A 25,917-nucleotide genomic window follows, 5' to 3' on the forward strand; every position below is an offset into this window, starting at 1 on the left:
GACAGAGGAAGTGACTATGGAGTGCCCAGTTTCTCCTGGTAGCCTGGTCTTCCGCAGCAGCCCAGTCATGGTCCCTGAAATTCCCCCCGTGAAAGGAGCAAACTGGCCTTACGAGAGAGAACACCATGAACTTGGCTTTGGCATCCCCACTGTACTCTGGAAATAAAGTACCTCCATTGCCCAATCTAGAATGCTATCACGTTCCTTGTGGAACAGGGCCTTTGTTACTGGTTTGAAACTTTAGGATGTCTCCTTTGGAGTCTAGGTATTTGTCTTGCCCCATTTGGGTTTCTTTTGGGCCTGTGCTGAAGAAACTACGCATGAATGACATGGCAGACTACATTATTTTCATTTGTCAGTGAGGAGCCACTGGAACACTAATTTCTCTGCTAACAGATGCAACATCTGTACCTGTGATCTGTATGAAGATAGAGGTTGATTATTGTTTAATCTTATGTTCTATCTTTATGAAAGTGTACATTACAGAAAGCTGCCAAGTTTGTAGGAAAAAAACCCACACAAAAAAACCCAAAAAATGTCCATGAGAGGGCAGCAAATGCTCAATATTGGAAACTTTTTTTACCCTTTTGATAAATACTTGTTTTCAACAGAAAAGTCTCAGAATATTTTCCTCTGCTAAAGAAAGCAAATCCAGAGCTGAATACCTACCCCACAAGTACAAGGCCACCCTTATTTTATGTATTTAATTTTTCAATGTCTCTAAAAATAGCCACATTCTTGTCTTTGCCACTACAGCAGTGGAAAATCCTGTTTAAAAAATCGTTTTATCTTTTAAAAATGAAACTGAAACATGTAAACTCTTGATTAGTGTACCCTTACTGCTAAACTCACCTTCAGACAACTTTCAGAGAGAACAGGAAATGAAGATGAGAAAAAAAATCGAGGAGGGGTAGAATTTCTCTGAAACATGATTGGGCAGACTTCGCTGCAAGATTATCCGTTAAAAAATGTGTGCAGTAACTATATAAACAGTAAAACCGCACATGAGAATGTATGTAAACTGGTGTAATTGAAATACATAGGACATACAAATCTTTGAAAATAATTATAGTGAAAAGATCAAAACGTAATTTAAGAGAATCAATAACTGTAATAATTTTCTATGAGTGAGCTTTTTCTTCTAAACGATCACAACACATCAATTATTTTTAAAAACATATATAAACTATTATACACAGACACAATGAGTTTACTGTTAAAAAAAAAAAAAAGACAAAAAATCGAAACCAAAACCAAACAAACAACAAAATAAATTAAAACAAATAAACAAACAAAAATCGAACGCACCGAAAAGTGGCAGAAACACCGAACCGCTTGCGCTGCGGGGAAGGGAAATTCGCAAAAATTCCGCACACTTTTGCTCGCCGGTCGTGCGATACAGAGGAGGTGGCGGGAGCGTGACTAATGCTCCGCCCCCGCGCTCTGCAGTCCTCAACCAGGTCGGACCCTCGGCAATATATAGGCGCTGGGGCCCATCCTCGCTGCACAGCGGCTGCAGCTGAGCAAGGGGCGCCATGTCAGGCAGAGGCAAGGGCGGGAAGGGGCTCGGTAAGGGCGGCGCCAAGCGCCACCGCAAGGTGCTGCGCGACAACATCCAGGGCATCACCAAGCCGGCCATCCGCCGTCTGGCTCGGCGCGGCGGCGTCAAGCGCATCTCGGGGCTCATCTACGAGGAGACGCGCGGTGTGCTCAAGGTCTTCCTGGAGAACGTGATTCGCGACGCCGTCACCTACACCGAGCACGCCAAGAGGAAGACGGTCACTGCCATGGACGTGGTCTACGCCCTCAAGCGCCAGGGACGCACCCTCTACGGCTTCGGCGGCTAAGCCGAACCTTTTGGTCCTGGATCACCTCGAGAAACCGAACCCAAAGGCTCTTCTAAGAGCCACCCACTTTTTCCATTAAAAGAGCTGTGTTAACTTTTTTAAGTGTGTAGTATCCAATTTACTAAGATTATTAGCACTAGTGATGGAATACCATTGCTATGCATTGTGGTTAACCCTGTGCTGTGTAATGTGTAACTGCTGCTAACGGGGAAATGCTCATTCCTGTGTAAGATGCGCTTTTCCTTGTGTATTCCAAATTCTCTTAGAAACGTACCCCAATAAAAATCACTTCGAGCGCTATTTAGTTAAAACTGAAATCCTACTTTTTTTTTAGTGTTCGCCAACTTAAACAACTATCTTAAGTACAATTTAGTGGTTTGTACTTCAAAATTTTTGTTTAGGTAGATACTTGTAAACCAATTAGCTAGGGAAAAATAAGAAACTTACTCTGAGATAAACGTTTTCTTATATTTCTAATTTTTATAAACTTCCTTTCCATGTCAAATGGTTTATTTCTAGAAGAAATCTCAGTAAATCTAATATTATTTCATAGAGATCATATTTTTAATTGGTTTGGAGGGAAGGGAAGGGCTGGGAGGGGACAGGACAATAAAACCAAATCATGACCCTAGAAACACATTAAAAAAAAATTTCAATAGAAGACGTGTGCGAGCACTTTGCATAGGAAGAACACTCCAGTCTGGGACTCACTTCTAAAGTATTTTTGTTGTACTTCCTTCATCACTGAAGGGAAAAGACCAGGATTTCAACTTTACCTAAAACCTTTGGAGATCATTTGCCACCTGCAAACAATGATAATAAATACTCGTGGTCACAACCTGATTTTGTCACAAACTTAATGAGCAGAGACAAATTAAATAATAGCGTGATACCATATTCCTTAAGCTTTTAATTTCACTGGAAATAAAAAAAAATTACTTGCCTGAGTAGTCTCAAAGTCACGATTTTACCTGGCGATATGTAAGGCCTCTCATTCAGAATTTCCTAGTGAAAATAAAACTAGAGAAAAAATAGAAAAACTAGGAAAAAATAGGAGGAAAACATTAAAATATGATCTCCATTGTTACAGCTTGTTACATACTTGGTACAACTTGTTATAGGTACGAACTTGCATTATTAGATTCTTTGAGCGCCTGATTTAAAGGTAACAGCCGGTTTTTCCTTTGAGACTTTCGAGATAACGTGCCCTTTAACATAAGAAATAGCTCTCTACGGCACTGAAGTAAGTTTTTCCTTATTTTGTTATCACCGCAGGAGACTGGCAGAATCTAACCAGAGGGGATACGAGCGCAGTGTCTGAAATACCCGCCCCGCCCCAGGCCACGGACCGGCAGCAGGGTCCGCGGGGCTGCGGCCGGGATTGACACGGCAGCCAATGAGAGCGCGTTCCTGTGGTCCAATCAGAGACGAGGCGGCTCTATAAATAAAGGCGTTGCACCGACTACTACAGTTACTTGGTGTTCTTGTTCCGAAGGTTTGGGATCGGGGAGCGATGGCGCGCACGAAGCAGACGGCGCGGAAGTCGACGGGCGGCAAGGCGCCCCGCAAGCAGCTGGCCACCAAGGCGGCCCGCAAGAGCGCGCCGGCCACGGGCGGCGTCAAGAAGCCGCACCGCTACCGGCCCGGCACGGTGGCGCTGCGCGAGATCCGCCGCTACCAGAAGTCCACCGAGCTGCTCATCCGCAAGCTGCCCTTCCAGCGCCTCGTGCGCGAGATCGCGCAGGACTTCAAGACCGACCTGCGCTTCCAGAGCTCGGCCGTCATGGCGCTGCAGGAGGCCAGCGAGGCTTACCTGGTGGGGCTCTTCGAGGACACCAACCTCTGCGCCATCCACGCCAAGCGCGTCACCATCATGCCCAAGGACATCCAGCTCGCCCGACGCATCCGCGGAGAGCGCGCCTGAGTCTCCTGCCGCAGCCCTTTCCCGACAAGGCACGCAGGCAGCCCACACAGACCCAAAGGCTCTTTTAAGAGCCACTACACAGGTCAATAAAAAGAGCTGTAATGCTGTTTTAAAACGATCAGGGTTTTAACATTTTTTTTCAGGCTGAAAGCTCTTATTCTGAGGTCCCAGCTGCTCTTATTTCTGTCCCATCTTATTTTACTGCTTCCTGCATATAAATAATTGTCCTTAATAAACCCCACAAGGCTTAATATTTCCCTGTTTGCAATTCACCCGCGGCACTTTGCAAATATTAAAGGGGAGTAACAGGTGCTTCATGAACACTGGATGAGAGAAGGAGACAAATCGAAGGGTTGAAATGAGAGATCGATATATTACTTAAAGAGGGGTTGAGCAGACAACCTGAGGCAGGATGGAGGGGTCTACATCCCTATCACAATGCTGGACTTTACACAGCATTGTGAGAAGGGAGGTAGAAGGATAGTGGGTGGGGGGAGGGAATAGGTTTAAGCCTCTGTCCAGGGAGGGCCCCCTGTGCTCAGGAAATCTGCACCTTAAACTCTGGGGCTGGCTGGGTTAAAGGAAGAGCAGAAACTTCCTGTGGCTCCTTGGAACTGTGTTACTGTCAAACCTGGCTAAAACAGATTGTCTTAAAGGGGGCTTCCACCTTGTTCAAACCACTGTTAATGCCAGAAGCAAGAATATCCACCTCAATAAACCAGTTCTGAGGCTGATCTAAAAATGAGGGACTACCACGCTGATGACACAGGGCACCTGAGGCTTCTTTCTGGCAGCACAGAAAAGCACCTGAAAAGGTCAAGAAACTGATCGAAAAGTACTGTAGACAGGAATAGATTATTGTGTTTGTCCAGATTTGTTGCCATATAATAATAAAAACAGTCGGAAAAAGGTTATGTATTTTCTGAGCATTTTTTTGGGAGGACAGTATTTTTAATAAGAGTTTTATAGAAATCTTGGAGCAGAAACTTATGTGCTCTTGTAATAACAGATATAAATGTATTTGTCTTTGAATTTACACTTCTCCAAGTAGTGATCACAATATCTGACATGCTGAGTTGTCAGATTTCTGCAGTCAGTTCTTTAGGATTCTTCATGAGTATCTGGAAAGATAGATGAATATGCATGCAGCTTTCAAATTTCCAAGAACCCACCTTTGCTCAAATTGTTACTTAGACAAGACTGGTCTAACAAGAGTCTGAGAATTAAATTAGGAAGTAAAAATTAGGCCTCGGATTCATAACGCAGATTCATACATAGTTGATGTTTCTCCTCTTATTTTGGGAAACATCTTCCTGTCTTCTACCCATTTGCAAACACATCTGGTACCTGGGGTGCAACAACCCTGAGTGCTGAAGGCTGCTATTAGAAGCCAGAGCGGTCACCTGTTGTCATTAGAGGCTTCTGGGCATTATTTGCCTTCTTAAAGACGCTGCGCCATAGACACAATCTGTCAGAGATGGCACTCAGGTAGATGAGAAAAGAAAGTGTAAAGACTCAGTAACAAACAGATAAGATTAAGGTTTGTTCAGGGGTTCAGTCTTCTTTTTTTTTTCCCTGCTTGTTTTTTTCTTCCTCCCACATAAATCCCCCTGAATGAATTTGTTGGTCTACATGGCCTTATTTTGGAATCAAGCTGCAATGAAAGCAGAGCTACAGTGTTACCAAGTGCTGAATGGAATGGCTGTGCAGTCTGTATTGAACAGTATGTTACTTTGTTTTATTATATATTTCACCTCTGTTTCAAGATACATTTCACCTCTATTCCTTAGCATGTAAATTAAAACTTTTTCTGAGTTTGAAGTAAATGGAAATAAAAGAAGCCTAACTGATAAGAAAGAAAATATTTGCAGGTTTTGGAATTTAAGTTGTATAGAATTGCATGACAAACATTTCTCCTTGTTTGATTAGGCAGCATGATGTAAGAAGAGAATTTTAACTCACAGCCTGGGGAATGAAGGAAACCTTTCAACCAGCCATAAAAGTTCCATATGCTCTTAAAAGTCAGACAAATGCAGAAACAAAAGCATAATCTCAGACCTTGTTCCTTCTGCTTCAGTTGTCTTAGAGCATATTTAATGCTAACTAGAAAAAATAAATAAAGAAACTCTGTCTTATTTCTAACAAGTATCACTAATAATACATTGCCAGTGTGAAACAACAATTCGTATCAGCATGGAGCCTACTGAAGTCCTAGAGCATAGGCTGACAAGTAGTTAATTTTAAAATTATGATAATATAATTTCTTATAAATTAAACCTATAGGCACAGTCTCTGTGCTATACCAATAGGAGCACTGCTGCTTTCAGAGGCCTAAAATTGTTACCTTGCACTGCAAGTGGTGAGGTAAAAAGGGCTGAATGGAACAGAACAGTTTCAGCTATAAGAGACTCACAATGGTCATCTAGTCCAACTGAGAAGTAGTTCCTACCATTCAAAATACCATATCATATGGTTGGAAATGCAAAAAAAAAAAAAAAAAGCCAGGTGCTGCTGAGGCAGAGAGGTTTGGGAAAGAGACGGAGGTGGAAGGATTTGAGAACTAAAATTTTTGAGGGGAAAAAAAGCATATAAATGTATGTATACAGGTATAGAATATGTACATATATGTACGTGTATATACTTTGATACCTACATCACTATGGTATAAATATTTCTTACATATACCATGTTTATGTCCTGCCGGGTGTTTCAGAAACACACCATATGAAACTTCTTACAGACTCCCCCAGATGCCATACTCAAGTACGTGAAGTTTAATTTCAGACCAATTTGGCTGGTTACATTTACAGAAGTGTATTGGATAGGCCAGAGTCCATTATCAAGGGAAAAGGAAAAGATGTTGGGACAGCAAAACAGCAAAATCCATAGGAATGTGGATGGTTTATTTGTGAATTAATAGAAAACTTACCTCTCTAAAATAATAAAACAGCAAGAGTCTACAAGCCTCAAACAACTAAAACTGAACTAAAGGCCAAGTGTAATTTCTTTACTACAAAACTTTATTGAATCAACAAAATTCTCCTAAGTGTTGACCTTCTGATTCCCTGATTTTTTTTTCTTCTACTGACTCAGTTTTCTTCTTATTGAACACAAACCCCTTGTCTTCGATTACCAAAATCGTATAAGCCTCTTTGCTGCAGCTCTCCCATTAGTTACAAAGGTGCAGAAGCTTGACAGCCTCTTCCTTTCCCTTGGTTGATTTGGCACCATGCAAAAGCCAGAAAAACTTTTCCAGAGCCAGTGCTCTCAAGGTATTTCAAAATCAGAGCAATGACTTCCCAAAAATAAACACCAGATTCTCTTTGCCTTTTCCAAACTGTCCTTAGTCCTTTTCTCCAGCCTTTTCTCAAAGTCACGACAGAAAAAAGAATTAAGAATAAAAGTGACAATAATTTATCATTTTTTTATTCCTTTCATCAAGTTTATAATCTTAACACTGTTTTATTCATGTGATAGAGGCAGGGCTGACATATCCAGCTAAAGTTTCTTTGGTACATCATAGTCAAAAACAATAAGAGTATAATGGTTAATAAAAAGCTGATTGAAACTTGAAGTTTGTCTTCCAATACTAACTCAGGTTATGCCTTCCATAATGCTTAAAAGTAAAAGGCTGCTCTACTCAATAAAAATTATGGCAAACATAGCACTTTACAGGAAGCAGTATGTAAGGAGTGGGAAGGATGCAGGGAAAAATGGGTGTAACTTGTCTGTAGTAGTGTGTTGCTTTTTCTCATTTGCTTTATCTCTACATCACTCCTTTTGTGCAGCTTACTTTATAGTTAAATGGGCATTTCCAGGCACCTCACTCAAACTGCACTAAACACTGCTCAAAACAATACAGTAGTTTAAGGTGACTACATAGCAAGGTTTACAAAGTTGTTATCGTTAGAATTGCAATAACCAATAAGAACTTCAGAACCCCTAGCTTGTAAGAAAGTATGAGAAAAGCCGTTTCAACTCTCTTGTGGAATGTAGTGGCTCTTAAAAGAGCCTTTAGGGTGTGGGGATAATGATCAGGATCATCTAGATGGAACCTGTGGCCGCAGAATCAGGCGCGCTCTCCGCGGATGCGTCGGGCGAGCTGGATGTCCTTGGGCATGATGGTGACGCGCTTGGCGTGGATGGCGCAGAGGTTGGTGTCCTCGAAGAGCCCCACCAGGTAAGCCTCGCTGGCCTCCTGCAGCGCCATGACGGCCGAGCTCTGGAAGCGCAGGTCGGTCTTGAAGTCCTGCGCGATCTCGCGCACGAGGCGCTGGAAGGGCAGCTTGCGGATGAGCAGCTCGGTGGACTTCTGGTAGCGGCGGATCTCGCGCAGCGCCACCGTGCCGGGCCGGTAGCGGTGCGGCTTCTTGACGCCGCCCGTGGCCGGCGCGCTCTTGCGGGCCGCCTTGGTGGCCAGCTGCTTGCGGGGCGCCTTGCCGCCCGTCGACTTCCGCGCCGTCTGCTTCGTGCGCGCCATCGCTCAGGAGGAGCAGTCACCGCCAAGACCGCAGCGACAAAATAAAACCGCTTCGCTCCCGCGGGCGGCTTTTATAGAACGTTCCTCACCCTGATTGGCTGCCGAGAATCCTCCGCTTTTATTGGATAATTTCGAATTCGAAAAGCCCGCCCGAAAAGCGCGCGCGCGCCCTCACCAACCGGCCGCCCGCGCGCGGCCTCCCCCGCCTCTCCCCCCCCGCCGCGTCTGCTTTCAGCGTGGTCTGTTTCTTATAACGATTTTTACAGCCTACCACGAAAATAAAACCTTCGGGGGAAAGTGTTCAAAAGGGAAATAATTGGAAATTATGCTCTGTTAAACGCTCAATTAAAAGAAGAAACTTTCTTAAGCTTTAGCGCACCGAATGCACAAAGAATAATGGACGACTGCCTACACTCCACTTTTAGAGGTCAAACGGGATCATTCCAGTATTTAATTTTTTAAGAGGCTTAAGGAGCGACCAGCCGTGATACGTCCCACAAAGTACCACAATAGACATTAACATAACTTAAGTGTAAACTTATCTACTTCCACCATTTATTTTAAATAAACAGATGACATGCCTCTAAAACTGGTCACCTCGGATCAGGAGTTCCAAGTTTAGAGTGCTTTGCTACTCGTTTTGCTTTTACAGAGACGTGAAAAAAAAATTGTCCTAAACCTATATTAAAAGAATGACTATGCCCCCGCCCCTCTATGCAAGACGGGCCCCCAAAATGTTACTCATATTTAGTTAATAGGTAATTAACAAAGACATTTTCTTAAAGCAATAAGCAATAGGAACTAAGAATAATGTACAGATTTTAAAACCACTTCTTTTTTACCAGCTTTGAAGCAACTCAGCTCTTTTTTTGTTTAAGTGGGTGGCTCTTAAAAGAGCCTTTGGGTTCGTTTCTCGAGGTGATCCGGGAACAAAAGGTCTGTTTTAGCCGCCGAAGCCGTAGAGGGTGCGTCCCTGGCGCTTGAGGGCGTAGACCACGTCCATGGCCGTGACCGTCTTTCTCTTGGCGTGCTCGGTGTAGGTAACGGCGTCGCGAATCACGTTCTCCAGGAAGACCTTGAGCACGCCGCGCGTCTCCTCGTAGATGAGCCCCGAGATGCGCTTGACGCCGCCGCGCCGAGCCAGACGGCGGATGGCCGGCTTGGTGATGCCCTGGATGTTGTCGCGCAGCACCTTGCGGTGGCGCTTGGCGCCGCCCTTGCCGAGCCCCTTCCCGCCCTTGCCTCTGCCTGACATGGTGCCCCTCGCTCAGCCGCAGCCGCTGTGCAGCGAGGATGGGCCCCAGCGACTATATATTGCCGTGGGTCCGACCTGGTTGAGGACTGCAGAGCGCAGGGGCGGGGTTCCCATCACTTTTTCCTGTGATGGATGACGACACACCGTTTCTGCAACCTGTTAGAGAGCTGCAAAGTCTACAATATAAACAAAACACCACGTCTTCCCCCCCAAAAAAAATTCAGACGAGATACGTGTTCGTACAGTTGAAAAGCTTTTTTTCTCTCTCCTTAGATTTGTATAAACCATTTTTATATGTGTATGTATTTTATTTTATTGCGCGAGCTGATGTTGGTTTGAATTACTTTAAATTATCATTATTTTCATGCTGTTGATCTTGATACTTTTGGTTTATTTGTGTTCAAAGTGCTGTAAACTTTTCTACAGAATTTTTAATGATTTCGGATCTCTTACCAGTTTTAGGAAATTTTGCAGAATATCTAATATATTGGTTACTTTATTTCCATTTCTACCTCCCATTTCTCAAATCTTCAATTTTTACATAAGTAGCTTTGTGTCTTTAAGCACATATTAACCAGAAGGTGGAATAGAATCCTTTTTTATAATGCTAAACCTACATTATTTTACGACTTCTGCTAGTTTTGCACCTTTCCAGTTACTGCAGTGGGGTAATTTTTTAGGTTTTTACCAAAGGTTCTTTACTACAACTGTAGACCTAAATTTCTACTCCCTAATTAGTAAAAGAACAAAACCTGCTCTTGACAGAAGACCATGCATTTGGATCTTTACCTGTTTTTATTTTCCTTTTTTTTTTAAGAGATCTAAATCTATACTTAAAAAAAAGGAGATTCTGAATTATTATTTATTAAAGCAAGGAGCAATCCTTGACATAAGATGTTCACAATGTCACATTGTAAGAACATCCTGAGCTGGAATAACTGCTAGACTAACACCTAAAGAATGTTTCCTTTTTTCTTCCCAGAAAAAAAAAAAAAGTTTATTATTTATTTTCTTTTGTCAAATTCTGTATGAAATGCAAATATAATTTCTGTGTACTTTTTTAAACTGTACCATTTTAGAACATACAATAAGTAGATTCTCTATTGTGAAACCAAACTGGGAAGAAGCAGCTTCCCTCAGTCTGTTTAAAAATGATGGAATTACAATTACATTCTATCATAAAACCAAAAAAGTGTTTTGCTCTCTAAGGTCATAATAAAAGCATAAAAGAGGAGCTCATTATCCTGACATTTCAAATATTTTTTCTAATATTGTCCCTAGGTGGTTGCGTGGTCAATATCAAATCTATGGCTTTTTGGGGGTGTTTTTTGGTTTGTTAGTTGGGTGGGTGGGTTTTTTGAGACAAAGACAACAATTATGATTTAGATAAAAATTGTCTTCTCCCTATCTAATCTGTATCACTTCAGAAACGGGGTATATTAAGAAACATGGGGATCTCTGCTTATCCCCTCTTTCAATATGAAGCAACCCCCACTGCACTCTTCTCATCAGTTGCTGTCATTCACCAGGCAGAACCATTCACAGCTTCTACCTACACTGTAGAAACTGCTTCCTGTTGCAGAGGTGCAGAAGAATGCATATATATAATATTAAGTCTCCTTAGATTTTGGATAGTCCTGAGATCTTCCTGGGAGGAGTGAACAGGTGAGCTGAGTATGATTATATGATTATATGATTATATGATTATATGATTATATGATTATATGATTATATGATTATATGATATATATGAGTATGAGTATGAAGTGAGTATGATTTTGAATCTTAAAAAATGTATTATGCTGGCTACAGTTCTTGTTTATACTGAACTGTCAGGTCACAAAACAGTAAACAAATTCAAGCCTCCTCTGCTGTAACTAACCTAAAGAAGAATTCCAGAAGAGGGGTTTGTTTGTTTGCTTGAGGTTTTAGTTCATTGGTTAATTGGGTTTTTTTCTAATTCTAACTGTCTTTTCTTCATTTAGTAGTGCCATACTAGCAGCAGAACACCAAATTTCAATATCCTTCCCTTTCTGCTTTCCAATCCATACTTACTAGTGGCAGTCCTCAATCAATAGTAGTTAAAATTTTGTTCGTTTATCATATCTAATCTAATCAAATCCACGAGGTGGAATCAAGACATAATTCTGCAAAATAGAGGCAAAGGCTAAGTCTCTAGTGTACTAAGAACACTGTCTGTATATTCCCATGAGTTTTTTGCTCTCGTCGTTTGGTTTCCGTTTGTAAGTTTTCAGATCCCTTGCTTGTACTCTGGTTTGGCATCCCCTAGGTAATGAATGTGATGTTTTTTAATATGTGTCTAAACTCTACCTCAAGGTAGGTCACCTATAGAGTATTGTGTCTGTATTCATAAACTCAGGATGGGTAAATAGAATATGTAGCTATTAATTTAATAGTGACTTTTAAAAAAAATCATTAATTATACGTTACTAGAGCCTCAAGGTTTGAGTTTAGATCAATGTCACACATTCTAACTTAAGAATATATATGAATAAAATTCTGGAAACACATTCAAGTTTTCGGACCAGTAGTTTTGAATTTTGTATTGGAGAGTTTTTCATATTCCTTCTTTTCCACTCACTGGCAGCTGGTGCTTCATTCCCTCTTCAAAATATTCTCTGTCATTCTCAAAGGAAGAATAGAATTGCAATCTGTCATTTATGACTGAGACAGGTTGTACAGATCCCTGCTTTGCACTGTTGCATGCTCCTGTGATCTGCCAAGCTGAACACATAGTAGATCTCATCTGGTCCACCTGGAGGAAAGAAACAAATTCTTCCCTCGTACTGAAAACGTGGGCGCTTTTGACAGACCAGCACACACTCACAGGAGAAAGGCAAAATGACAGTGAGCTGGAGGAATAATTTTCTGTAAAGAAAAATAAGGTACTGTAAAGAAAAACTGCATGTATCTTAACACCAGGGAGACTGAAGGGTTACCATGGTTTTTGACAAGACAGCTGCACCAGTGAATCATCAGGTTCCCTCAGACTGACGTCTTTCTGAGCAAACCAGACTAAAATACGGGGTAGGGAGGGTGGGCCATGTATATGTGGCTCTGTCCAACACAAATTACAAAAACTGGACAAAATGGAAAGGTTTGAAGGGAGCAATGGGCTTGAGATGGTTTCAATCAATATATTTCTTCACAGGGACTGAGGCCAAGCATTGACATCGAGTGTATAGAGACTATAATGAGAATCACATTTCTACTGTGATTCAACTGTATATTGCAAATGCTTTGTTACACTTGTGATGCAATTTCAGTACATTGCTGTATCCCTCTGCTAATTCAAAATCCAATGTAATGTCAATAAGACAATTTGGGATTAAACATTAAACTCTCCTCATGTGTAATATCTGAAAGAACTTGGATTGAGAGTATTCAGCCTCTACAGCACGGAGATCTGATCAGCTGGGACCTGTCTCTACATCTGCGTAGGACTGTAAACTGCACAAGATCTGACTTCTTTGGCAGACTTTAAGCTTTTAAATGTACACCTGAGGTCCTTGTTCTCTGTATCCTCGTGCCCATATACTCCACCTTCAGTTCAGCACATAAACCACGCTACAAAGTGTTGTTCACCGAAATAGATCAGCCCACATAAGTTTGGTAAAAAATTTTTTATGCACAGAAATCTTTCATTTTGAGACTGAGGTCTGAGTCAATATTTGCATGTGTAGATTTGCCATTTGGAAGGAATCTTCTGGCAGTAGCATAGTTGCAAAACTGTTTTATGCTGCTTAAGCAAAACTAGCAGACAGCGTCACAAATTTGCTTTAATGGTTGGTACTTTTATAACTAATTTAATGTTTCCTCTTTCCCCTCTAATTGAGAAAGTGAGAGGTGGAGAGCCTCATTCTCACCTTTTTATTTAAGCACTCCTGTCAATCAGAGACACAAGAGGTTGGGCTGCAGCCCTGGTTTGGACTGTTTTCAACCTCCTTCTTGCTGCCAAATTCAGAAACTACATAGAGACTGATAAATCGAGAAAAGACCTCTGTCGTGGTCCAGTAGCTTAGGCTGCATCCTTTGAGGATGCAGTTTCCCATTCACAGAGAGTGGCTCACAGATCAGATGATCCACACAGAGGCAAAATCTTCCAAAAATTGTCTCATGGCCATGTTGTCTGAGTGACTGTCATGGAGAAGGCTTGCATGGGCTTCACCCCTACCAGTCCATGCACAAGCTGCAGTCTTACAGGCTCACTGAATAGTTAGTATAGCTGAATAGGTCCATGAACAAAGGCTGGAGAAACTCCTAGATCAGGTTTGGAGTATTGAGAAGTTAATAAGATATCTAGTTCTTCATGTAAAGCTTTTCCTAGGATGTAGAGAGAAGGGACAGCATCGATAACCTGTTAGTGGGGGCAAGGGCAGCCTGGGCTTCTCCCAAGACACCAAAGGACCTCTCTAACAAGTGCTCTGGGTGGTTTCCCTGAACCAGGGTGGCCTGTAGAACTCTGTAGCACGCCGTGAGAGTCTGCTCCTGCATTCAGGTAGACACAGCAAACTAGACACTTGGCAACCACAACAGACACATGACTGCTTCTCTCAAATCCTTACTCTGCTTTCTAAACTGGCATTTGAAGCAGCACAGGTCTCATGACACGCTGACCATTGATTAAGCTAGAAAAAAGTATCAAGAAAGCATTGTAAGCAACGTATTTTTTTGCACAGCTGAGACTGAGCAGCTCCACTCACACAGAGCTGCTCTGGGCAGTAAGTTTTGCAGCTGAACTCTGCCAACTCTTATAGAGTTCTAAATACTTAATAGCAGCTGAAGTACTGCCTTGTCCAAATGGTCTCTCTGGGGCATAGTTTTCCAAGTAGTGAATCTAATGTGGGCATCCCTGTAGGAATTTATTGAATTTTGTCTTGGACTCTGTGTTTCTGGAGAAAGCCAAGTCCGAAAAATGGTGATGTGCATTGTGTTGGTGTCTCCAGACACTACTGCTATGCTTTGTTTTTGTTACAGTAGTACTTAGTTGGAAAACCAAAAATGTCAGTTGGAACTCCCAGGTGCTTACAGGGATTTATTTGTGGTTATGCTCTGGATAAAGAAGCAGGCTTGTCTTTAAGGATACAGCAGTTGAGAAAGTCACCACAATGTCCAGGTCCTCTCCAAGGTCGGACCAGTCATAACCCTGATGCAAGTGTCTGTTCTTCATGTGCAGAACTTGGCACTTCTCTTTGCCACACTGCACGAGATTTTTGTTGGCTCATACCTCAGATTTATTGAAGTCCTTTTTAATTGACTGAACTACTTCTGACTCGTCTACCCTTTCTCACTTGGTGTTATCCTCACAAGCTAAATGTACATTCTCTCTCATCTCCTAGGTTGTTCCAGAAAACACCAAGTAATATCAGCCCTGGGGCATTATTTTAATTACTGGTTGCCTGCAGACACTAAGCAGTTAAATATAACCCTGTGACCCTGTGCTACAGATAATTTTCAAATATCTAACATCCTGTGGATCCTGCCCATAGTCCCTCTGATTCCAAATGAGAATGCTATGGAGATGGTTCCAAATATATCATCAAATGTCAAGTGTATTGCACACGGCACTCCTCCCTTGTCCACACAGACACTTTCTAATCAATAGTTCTGTGATAATTACCTGTACTTAGACATGAGCAATTTTTGTCGGCCTCCATCCATTATCAAGTTAACAGAACCCATTTTATTTCTGAGAGTTACTCAGTCACACTGATTCTTGGGGACTCTGCTATCATTCCACACAACATTTTCTACTCCGTATTAGAAGTTATTTCCTTACTGCTAACTTGCTTCAAAGACCATCAGTTTCTGTATTTTCTACAATGTATAATGAGGAAAAATTACTTCTTTTCTCATCATGTTTCAAGTGTTTAAGAAACTTCAGTTTTTCAACCTTCTTTTTCAGTCAGAGGACTTGAACACGCCTTTTCATTATGAAATAGTTTTTAGGCATCTTACGATTACTCTTGCTCTCTTCTGTTTATTGACTTATTGTTCACTTCTCGTTACTTGAAGTTTGGTACTAAAAACTAGGCCTGAAACTCAAAGTGGGACTACACCATTCCAGATCCACACAGGTGCCTGTCAGCTGCTACTGACAGTAGCAGTTCTGAAATATTTTTAATATTTACAAAACTGATAGTTCTTTCTGGGTAAAGTGTCTAACTTATTTTTGGAGATGGTGTCTCTTATCAGGCATTTTTCAATACATAAAATGTCCTCAATTGTTTTAGCATTTGTTTGTTTGTTGGTACTCACAGTACTTACATACAAGCTATGTAGACTAAAATCCAAATTATAAATAAAATTATACCAGGCCTAGGACTGATGCCTGCAGAACTCTGCAGTTTGACACTGCATTTTAATTTCATAGTTGACAATCACAAACACTTAAATACAAATTTCTACCCTGAAAGACTTGGTGTTTCTGATACGCCAAGTTTTCATGATTAATACTTTCATTTCAAATACTTTTCTAAAATGAAATAAAATGAAACAAAATGAAACAGAGAGAAAATCTGCAATATATCAGCCAGCACAAGGAAAACATTGCGTCCTCTACTGAGACTCTTTCTAAAGTCAATTTTGGAGAAAGCCTATTAAAAACGGTTTTCATTTCCTCCCTTATGTGTGAGTACTGTAAATTCTTGATTTTATTCATATCTTCCTTGAATTTGTTTAAGCTTGTAATTAGTAAAACTCAACATGAGTTATTCCTATCCCAGGGTGTGCTGAGTCTGTAAACCTGAGAAATGCATTAATCTGTAACCCAAACTGCCTAATTATGTGTTTATTTCTTGGACATATTCTTTAGATACCTAAAGAGTAAGAAAGGCTGCACAGGATGAGTGTGTAGATGTGTCTATGGCATACTATCCCAGGAAAGCTTTCAGCATCCTATTTCCCTTCACTCAGCATGAAAGGCTGGAATTACCTATGAAAGCTTAGGAAATGACATCTGATAACGTGGACTGTGTCACTGAAGGGGTAGGACATAGTTTTTTTGTATCAATGGCCTAGTTTCAATTTACATTTCTGACCAAATCAGCATTTGCAAACTACATCACAAAAAAAAAAAAAGAATTATTGTTTGACGATGCTGTGCATCTGGGAGAACAGACAGCATGTAACATAGTTTCAGAAACAACATTTCAGTTTTTTCCAGGCACTCTGTAGAAGTTACAGCTAGGGTTACATTTCCACACTTTTGCGCGTAGATCCCTATATTTTTTCATTTTTCTGCACTTATCTTTCTCCCCTTTATCTTCAACTGAAAACAATACAAAGGTAATTGATCTACAGAACAAAGTAACAGAGAATCCTGCTCATAATCAAGATTTCTAAGTTCAGTAACACTACTTGTAATAATGATAATTCTCAGTCAAAGGGATGGGTAAAGAGAAGTAAAATTTGGTTATAAGAGGATCTCTGACCCAAAGGCTTTCAGAAGCTGGAAGAAATGTTTTGATGATTTAGGCTGTTATGTTATGGGCAGACAAGGAAATTTGGGGGATGATTCATTAAAATGCACCATCCTTTTTTGCCCATTATCACATATTTAGCAGTTATGGTAGGCAGGAGAGTCACCTCTTTGATCAGAGTCACCTTTTGATCACTCCAGAGTGTAGAGATGTAAGTTTTGCTGAGACTCCAACTGGCCTTAACGTATCTCCCAGTCATATATAGCACAATCACTGAACCAAATTGGTGTAGCTCAAACTGGTCTTGACAAGCCTTGAAACTAAGGACTGTGTGAAGGGTTACAGTATTTTTTGAAACTGTCTTTATTTAGCTACCAATATTGAAAAAGTCATGGGAGTGCCATTCAGGGTTCACAAATTAACCTGGAGAAGTGCTGTGTGCAGAACGGTACTGAGGGAAATAATTCTATCCCTCCACTTGGCACTGGTGAGACACATCTGGAATGTTGCATCCAGTTCTGGCCTTCACAGTACAACAGAAACATGAACATAACAGGAGTGAGACCAGTGAAGGGGCACAAAGATGATGAAGGGACTGGACTATCTCTCACATGAGGAATGTCTTATCAGTGTGTTTAGATACCTTTGGGGGGGAATAGAGGAGACAGATCCAGCCTTCTCAGTACTGCCCAGGACAAGAGGCAGTTGGTACAAACTGAAACACAGGAAATTTTACTTAAACATAAGAAATAATTTTTTAGAACCTGCTCCCCATAGATGTCTTACTGTCTCCCTCTTCTAGATGATCCTTCTTTGATCACAGTGATAGAACCTATCGCATTAGGGGTTAGATTAGAAGACAAGGTATTTTTTTAGCAGATGTGATTGCCCTAACACTGAAATAAATTTAAGTATATTTTTGTTAGCTTAGTTGAAGTACAACTAAAAAATACAGGCTTCTTTACTACTGACAACTCTTTGACACCTTGAATCTTCCCAACTTCAAAAACTTTGCAATTGCTGAATCAGTATCATCAATACAGTTTTATCATGCTAGACCTGACTAATGTCTTTTGATCTTGTTATGGTACTTTTATTATTGATACTGAGTGATTACTTGAATGTCTGCAAAATTATTATTTGTGAAGAGGATAGCATGCTATAGTTAAAAGTTGGCAATTTCTCTGTATCTTCACTGTCCTAACTATAGTAATTATAATTGAGTGAAGACTTTCAGCTAAATTTGGCTAATCAGCTAATCTAGATTGCTCTTCTCCTGCAGTCTGAATGTATTCTTTGACTTTATTTTCTAATGTCCAATCTGTTTTTCCTCCATGTGAAGCTCCTGTCTTGAAAAGAAAAAAGTTAAGTATTTTCTTTACTATACAGGTTTAGGAATTACTTCTGGTATTATATGTGAACTATTTTTGAAGATCCTTGCATTGGAAAACACTCTGTCATTTTCTAGGCTCTTCTGTAATCTGCACTAGCACCTACACAGCCAGGCAAGGAAACCAGGGTATGTTGTGTGATGATGCATGGAAAAGATGCTATTTTCTAGGTGCACTTTTAAAGAGTTGATAAAAAATTTGTTTGAGTTCCTAAGTAAGAGGCAAACAGAACCTACATTTGTACAGGGTGCTTGGAAAGGAAATCAGAGAGAATATTGAAAAATGTTTGCTGTTTAATTGAAATTAATTATTAAATGAGTCACATTTAAATATTTATCTCTTCACAAGAAAACTACAAACAATTTTTATTACCAGCCCACTCTCCAAATTTTTTTAATTTTTAAGTAATTTTGTTTGACAGGAAGAAAATTTCTCTGTCTGTTTGAAAAACTGTTCCACAATCTACCACTGATTTGATAAATTATGTGCTCAAATGCTTGTTTTGCTTTGTCTTTTTCTTTTATCTGTAAAACACCCACGGCAATATTACTGCTATCTGCAATGATCAGTCTCTAAAATAGGAGAACTGTCATTGTGGTCCAGTGCTGCATTTAACAGCTATTTCCAGCAATGCAAACTTGAAAATTATTCAAAGCTCTTGATAACTTTGTTTTAACATATTAACTAGAAAATGTCATTGCTTGGCCTGGAGTGTGGGAATAACCCTAAAAATACCTCCACTTTTCACAGCACCTCATATCCCTAAAGCCCCTCTCTTTAAAAATAAAAAGATCACCTTCTGCAGAAATGGACAGTAAAATCAAGAACATTTTCTCTGCTCAGAAGTAGGCCAGGGATAATTCTTTGTACAGAAGAGAGTCAGTGTGATGGTTAAGGAAAAGATACAATAAAGGATGCTGACACAAAATGCCAGAGGCCAGCTGCCAAGACTTCCAATGTCTCAGTCTACTAGGGAAAAGCAAAGGACTTCAGAAGTGTAACTCAAAATAGGGAGCAGGAGACGTGAAAACTTACAGGAATGAACCCAGAACTAAAAGTGAGAGAAGCCCTAAATTCCGTCCCTTGAAATTCTTAGGTAACGACCTTCACAACCTTTTTCATATGCTTTCCTTACAAAAACAAACCAAAACAAAACAAGGTAAACAAAACCCCCAAAACCATTCAGAGACGTCCTTGACCTTTTAAAACTTGCCAGGGTAGGGACAGCAATCCTTGTGTGCTGCAGGTGGAGTTCTAGTGATTGAGCTACTTAGGGAGCAAGGTCTGAGATCTCTTCTCCCATCCTACCTCTCCTCTTTCTAACCTGCATCCTGTTTATGGGGGAAGGAGAGGAAACCTCTCCTCTCTTGATGAACTGAGAACAGGTTTACTAAAAGCAAGCTTGAAGGGAAACTTACCCAAATGTGTGAATGTGAGGGATGTGTAAAGAGGATGCACCCCTGAGGCTACAGCTGCATTCTTGCACCAGTAGTTATTGTCCACTCCCAGTTGCTCCCAGCTTCCTGATCATTTTCAAGTGTAACAAAGCAGAGCTACAGAGCTCTAACACTAAACTATCAAAGCTACAGAGATTAAGGCACATTAACCTTCATGCTGTCCTTATCCTCGGAATAACGTACATCACGTTTAAGAGACCTGGATGGATGACAGCACTTCCAGGCTCTCTCTTTTGTGTCACTTACAGTCAGATTTTGCTTTATGGTCGTCTTTGTTCATCCAAACTGGAAAGTAAGCACAATGCCCTCATCCTACCACAGCCAACTACTTTTATATCTCTCGAACATATTCATACTGTTAGTCTGGGTTGCCACCCTGAGCTTTCAAAATCTATGGCTACCGTGGATTTGGTCTAGTTGTTTATGTGGGAACGATGTCATTTTCAAAAGAAGTGTGGCAGATTTCACAGCCCACTTCAGTATGCTTTTCAGTCTGTTTTTTACTGTGAAGTACTGGCAAGCTTAATTTTTCCCAATCTCCACTTTTCCCTTCCTCTCCTTCAAAGTATTTATTGTCTGGCCTGCATGCAAACACAACAAAATGAAAATAGAAATAAAAGAGAACATGAAAAAGTGAAGTTTCACTGTTTTTACTTGTAATTCTAATGTATCTCATGTATAATTACCATTTTCATCTACCTTCTTTCAACTAAAACTACTTGCTATCAAATATATTGTATCTTTAGCATTCTAAATACACACGAGGGCCTTTTAAAACATATTTGATATCATCTTGAACCTCAAATTCATCCATACTCCTTTGCTGAAACAGCATGACAAATTTTTACACAGTGGGGTAAAATATTAAGTTTGATCTTTATTTGGTTTTTTGCAACCAAGGGAAAAAATCTGGCTTCTTTTTAATTAGAAACCAATCAGGGCTTTTGTGTTCTAATTTAATAAAAAATTAGCCCAAACAATCCATAGCAGTCCTTAAGAATTTTAATCAATTTCTATTGTCACTTTATGAGACTTAATATTTTAGTGGGATTATGATAATTAAAACTGATTATGATTTATGAGGATGTCTTAAAATTATTTCAGTACTCTGAAGATTTGGATGAAACCCTAAATTGACAAGTGTTTTCCCTTTCCTTTAAAGAAAAGAATGGGAGGAATATGAAACCTATGGAAAACAACAACAACAACAGAACAAATCAACACCAAAACCCCAACACTCAGTGTCCAAATATTTATAGGTAATATTGAGGGCGAAGCATTCTATTTACAAAGGCCATCTTTCCACAGCATTTAATTTGTTTGGTGAGAACCGGGGCTTCAGTAGGCTCTATTAATGTTTTAGTAGCATATGATACATATTAGTGTATCTATACCTGTGAGACATTTTTCCCCTACAAACCTGCTTCTGAAGTTTGTAAATCTTAAAGAATAGTATATAATATTGTACCTGAGAAAGCGTTAAAGTAGTAGTTTATTTGGAATTCATGTGCATTAACTAGGCATTAAGAGCTTCATTTTGCAAACAGACTATTTGTAAAAATATCAAAATCATTCTATCCACTTACAGAACAACACACACAAAAAAAGCAGAGCCCTGGCAAGTTCCAAACAATTTTCAACAGTATATATGTACCTCTGAAGGTTTCTTACGTTCTCAAAACAAGAAATTCTGTTGAAATACTGTATCCTTAATAGTTAAAGATATGGTTAAGAGAGCCGAATCTTTATCCATATTCAAAGCTCAGCCATGAAATTGTGTTACTTCCTTCTCTTTGAAATCAATTTACGACAAAAATACTCAAGCTGCACACTCGGTTTCTATCCTAACCTGGAGAAAACCCCCCAAAGAATAAGCCTGTATTACTGGGGAGACTTTTTATCTACGCGTTTTATTTTAATTTAGAAGGAAAAACAAAAGTTTGCCGTTCCCGGGGTCTTTCTGGCTTCACAACGCGGGGTTAAAAACAGCTTTTCTCTTTCATCTGTGATCCAAACAGCAAGAAACTCTCCCGAATGAAAGTCCACTGTCTTCCCTTCACTCTCCGAAGAAACTGGGGTGATTTTGCAGCACTCGTTTTACAAAAAATATGAATTTATAACTCCGAAGAAACACAGACTCGGAGGAGGAAAAGCTCTTCCTGGCTAACAGTTAGGCGGGCTCTGCAAAGCACCAATCACAGATCACCGCTTCGCTATAAATTCAGGCATCGGGGTTACTGTAGCCCAATTACTTTCTTTTGATTAGGAAGAAGTCTCTGCAGCGATGTCGGAGACCGCTCCCGCCGCCGCTCCCGCTGTCGCGGCCCCCGCCGCCAAGGCCGCCGCCAAGAAGCCGAAAAAAAAGCAAAAGCGGCCGGCTCAAGCCCGCAAGCCGCGGGGGCCCAGACGTCACCGAGCTCTATCACCAAGGCGTTGTCCCTCCAAGGAGCGCAAGGGCTCTCCCTCGCCTGCGCTCAAGAAGGCGCTGCGGACTGCCGGCGGCTACGATGTGGAGAAGAACACCAGCCGCATCAAGCTGGGGCTCAAGAGCCTCGTCAGCAAAGGCACCCTGGTGCAGACCAAGGGCACCGGTGCCTCCGGCTCCTTTCGCCTCAGCAAGAAACCCGGAGAAGTGAAGGAAAAAGCTCCCAAGAAGAAAACAGCCGCAGCCAAGCCCAAGAAGCCGGCAGCTAAGAAGCCCGCCAGCGCCGCCAAGAAGCCCAAGAAGGCGGCGGCGGTGAAGAAGAGCCCCAAGAAAGCCAAGAAGCCGGCGGCCAGCGCGGCCAAGAAAGCAGCCAAGAGCCCCAAAAAGGCGACGAAGGCTGCCAAGCCCAAAAAAGCGGCGGCAGCAGCGAAGAGCCCTGCTAAGGCAAAAGCGGTGAAGCCAAAGGCAGCAAAGCCGAAGGCAGCCAAGCCGAAAACAGCCAAGGCAAAGAAGGCAGCGCCCAAGAAGTGAAGTGTTGAAGTGGAAATACTTAAACCCAACGGCTCTTTTAAGAGCCACCTACTATTGTCCCCAAAAGGGCTGATACACTCTGTCACTGAGCTCCGTGCCTGCAGCAGAGCTGTCCACACGCCACTATCCGTGTGGGACATTTGTCTGGGGAGTGGATGGGACGCTAAACTTCCGGCCATGGTTACGCTAAGACTTGGAAAAATAAAGTCTACATTCCCTGCGAAAACGCTTTCTGAAGGCTGCCTTTTTTTTTTTTTTTTTTTTTTTTTTTTTCTCTGAGCACCGCAAGTGGGTGTATGTGTTAAAGGGACTGGTTAAAGGCGGGTACCTTTCTGGGGCGTGGAGGTTTCTTTCATTGCTCTTATCAGCGCGATTTCTAATAGCATGGATGCGACTGCCACACCTCTTAGTGACTGTAGCAGGGAACTGTCAGCACGACTCCTCCGCTTTCTTGGTAATGACCTTTCCGCTTGCCAGCGCTGCCGTGGGGCAGGTCCTGATTTCTGCGTGACTTGACCGACCTGCTTTTTCGAGAAGGAGATCACCGGGGAGGGAGTGGGGGGAGGCACCAGCGTTCCTGTTCTGCACCCTGCCGAGCTCGAGGCGGCGCAGCCGAAGCGAAGAGAGCTCGGCCGGGCAGCTGTCCCGGAGCGCGGTGGGGGCTCAGCCCCGGGGCAGCGCAGAGGCGGAGCGGACGCGGAGCTCCCGYAGCTCGGGGGCTCGGGGAGCGCTGCCCTGGGGCCGCCTGTGATTGGCTGATGGGAGAAGCCGCAGCCGCTCATTGGGCGATTAGGAAATTTGGAAAAGCCCGCGCTACAAGGGAGGGAAAAGGAGGGGAAGGAAGGGAGGGGCGGGGGCGCACGGAACTGGCTCCGCGCCTCCCGGTGCTTCCGGGTCCCCGCGCTCCGGGACAGCTCGCCCTCCCATAGCGCCTACCCCCTCTCAGTTGTTCTCGCTTCTCACAGGCTTTTTGTCCTTGCCTTACGATCCTGTCTTCTCATACAGAAGGGCAAATGTTTAAGCTTATACTATTCCAGGACATAAGTGTAAAAAGTGATCAGGGTCGATTTTTTTCCTTTTTTATTTTCCTTTGATTTAGCTATATGATTGGAAGCTATGGAAAATACTTAATTTTGATGGAACATGAAGTATAATGTACGCTCACATCTTTACTGTAGAAAGACCTTAATATGTCATTGGGGAAAAAAACTGAACGTTTTTTATTAATTAAAACAATAGAATTAATTTAAGTTGTAACTCAAGGCTTTCAGAGATAGATTAATTATCACTGCAAGCTACAATGACTGCTTGAACATTGGTTTTATAACTGTCTTACGTTACTTAATAAAATTTTCGTAATAAAGACTGAGGAACTATAGTGTAAAGCCCTTTTAGAGAGTATGTGGGTGGCTCTTAAAAGAGCCTTTGGGTTGAAAGTGACGGTCCGAGACGCCCTACTTGGAGCTGGTGTACTTGGTGACAGCCTTGGTGCCCTCGGAGACGGCGTGCTTGGCCAGCTCGCCAGGCAGCAGCAGCCGCACGGCCGTCTGGATCTCCCGCGACGTGATGGTGGAGCGCTTGTTGTAGTGCGCCAGGCGCGAGGCCTCGCCGGCGATGCGCTCGAAGATGTCGTTGACGAAGGAGTTCATGATGCCCATGGCCTTGGAGGAGATACCCGTGTCGGGGTGCACCTGCTTGAGCACCTTGTACACGTAGATGGAGTAGCTCTCCTTGCGGCTCTTCTTGCGCTTCTTGTCGCCCTTCTTCTGCGTCTTGGTGACGGCCTTCTTGGAGCCCTTCTTGGGCGCGGGCGCGGACTTGGCCGGCTCGGGCATTTTGACAGCGCTTTTTCTCTCTCCGAGAAAACTCAGCACCAAAATGGCCGCAGCCCGCGCTATTTATAGAGCGGTTATGCAAATTCCGGCCCTCCAACCGTGCAATGCGATTGGACCTTACCGCAAGGGACGCGATTTTGCCTCCGATTGGTCAACATACGATCCGCATTTTAATTGGTTCTTTAAGCAGCGACCGGTTCCAACCAATCACCAGCGGCCAAGCCCGCCCAGGGAAGGGATAAAAAGGGGAAGCTCCTTTGCGTCAGTAGAATAGTGTTGGTTTAGTTACTGAGGGTGAGATCGGGCTTTGTCGTAGACTCTTAAAGCATGTCCGGCCGCGGCAAGCAGGGAGGCAAGGTCCGAGCCAAGGCCAAGTCGCGCTCGTCGCGGGCCGGGCTGCAGTTTCCCGTCGGTCGTGTCCACCGGTTGCTCCGGAAAGGTAACTACGCGGAGCGGGTGGGAGCTGGAGCTCCTGTGTACATGGCGGCCGTGCTCGAGTACCTGACGGCCGAGATCCTGGAGCTGGCGGGCAACGCGGCCCGCGACAACAAGAAGACGCGCATCATCCCCCGCCACCTGCAGCTCGCCATCCGCAACGACGAGGAGCTCAACAAGCTGCTGGGCAAGGTGACGATCGCGCAGGGCGGCGTGCTGCCCAACATCCAGGCCGTGCTGCTGCCCAAGAAGACTGAGAGCCATAAAGCTAAAAGTAAATAAGTTCGGCGAGCAAAGCTACTCAGACTTAGCGCGAGACTTTAAACCAAAGGCTCTTTTCAGAGCCACCCACAGAGTCAGAAAAGAGTTGTGTTGCTTTCTTTACAAAGGTGCTCTCGTGCTATCTTTAAATGCAACTTTGTTTAGCTAAAACGAACTTGTGTTGCGTTATTTTAAACTTTTGTTTCTACAGAAGAGGGGTCATACATGTGCTTTCTAACTCTCCCTTTTTTGTTGAAAATACTGTCAGTTTGAAATTATTTGGTTTTTTTCCCTTGTAACAGTAAAGCACTTATATCTTCATATTGATTCTGCTCAACTTTCATGATTTCATAGGCTTGTAAAAGTGTGGGAGGGTGGCTAAAAGAATAGGGAGGGTGTGGAAAAAGCTATGCAGCATGAAAACAGATTGGAGACCATCCCAAACTCATAACTAATAATGAAACGATTTCTTCATTTCCTTTGTAGGCCTCTGTTCTTCAAAAGATGTAAAGCTTCCTTATGATTTAATTGTATTTGGAAATAACATGAGGAATGCCTTCGGGAAAATGTCTCTTTTTGATCTAGATCTTTTAACTAAGACCTGCACTGTAAAGCAATAGTGTAGCACTGTTCC

The 25,917-nt window shown here is 42.3% G+C and overlaps 6 protein-coding genes across 6 annotated transcripts; 3 read left to right on the forward strand and 3 right to left on the reverse strand.

The window, feature by feature from the left end:
* Window positions 1-1,535: 1,535 nt before the first annotated feature.
* On the forward strand, window positions 1,536-3,786 carry LOC108640981 (histone H3). Its single transcript, XM_018080130.2, has 3 exons — window positions 1,536-1,821; window positions 3,249-3,262; window positions 3,298-3,786. Exons 1-3 carry the CDS (start codon window positions 1,536-1,538, stop codon window positions 3,769-3,771), a joined length of 774 nt encoding a protein of 257 aa, XP_017935619.2. The 3' UTR covers window positions 3,772-3,786.
* A 3,970-nt stretch (window positions 3,787-7,756) lies between these two features.
* Window positions 7,757-8,252, reverse strand: LOC115307839 (histone H3). Its single transcript, XM_029963587.1, has one exon. The coding sequence runs from the start codon at window positions 8,249-8,251 to the stop codon at window positions 7,841-7,843; it is 411 nt and encodes a 136-aa protein (XP_029819447.1). The 5' UTR covers window position 8,252; the 3' UTR covers window positions 7,757-7,840.
* Window positions 8,253-9,126: 874 nt separating this feature from the next.
* Window positions 9,127-9,522, reverse strand: LOC108640996 (histone H4). The gene has a single exon (XM_018080190.2). It carries the CDS (start codon window positions 9,504-9,506, stop codon window positions 9,195-9,197), a length of 312 nt encoding a protein of 103 aa, XP_017935679.1. The 5' UTR covers window positions 9,507-9,522; the 3' UTR covers window positions 9,127-9,194.
* A 12,526-nt stretch (window positions 9,523-22,048) lies between these two features.
* Window positions 22,049-22,973, forward strand: LOC108640992 (histone H1.10-like). Its single transcript, XM_018080178.3, has one exon. The coding sequence runs from the start codon at window positions 22,081-22,083 to the stop codon at window positions 22,750-22,752; it is 672 nt and encodes a 223-aa protein (XP_017935667.3). The 5' UTR covers window positions 22,049-22,080; the 3' UTR covers window positions 22,753-22,973.
* Window positions 22,974-24,133: 1,160 nt separating this feature from the next.
* Window positions 24,134-24,602, reverse strand: LOC103754405 (histone H2B 1/2/3/4/6). Its single transcript, XM_008920216.3, has one exon. The coding sequence runs from the start codon at window positions 24,585-24,587 to the stop codon at window positions 24,207-24,209; it is 381 nt and encodes a 126-aa protein (XP_008918464.1). The 5' UTR covers window positions 24,588-24,602; the 3' UTR covers window positions 24,134-24,206.
* A 257-nt stretch (window positions 24,603-24,859) lies between these two features.
* On the forward strand, window positions 24,860-25,604 carry LOC108640994 (histone H2A.J). Its single transcript, XM_018080180.1, has one exon. It carries the CDS (start codon window positions 24,915-24,917, stop codon window positions 25,302-25,304), a length of 390 nt encoding a protein of 129 aa, XP_017935669.1. The 5' UTR covers window positions 24,860-24,914; the 3' UTR covers window positions 25,305-25,604.
* The last annotated feature ends 313 nt before the right edge of the window (window positions 25,605-25,917 follow it).

This window comes from Manacus vitellinus, unplaced genomic scaffold (genome assembly GCF_001715985.3).
Source record: "Manacus vitellinus isolate BGI_N305 unplaced genomic scaffold, ASM171598v3 scaffold_5_pilon, whole genome shotgun sequence".
NCBI lineage: Eukaryota > Metazoa > Chordata > Aves > Passeriformes > Pipridae > Manacus > Manacus vitellinus.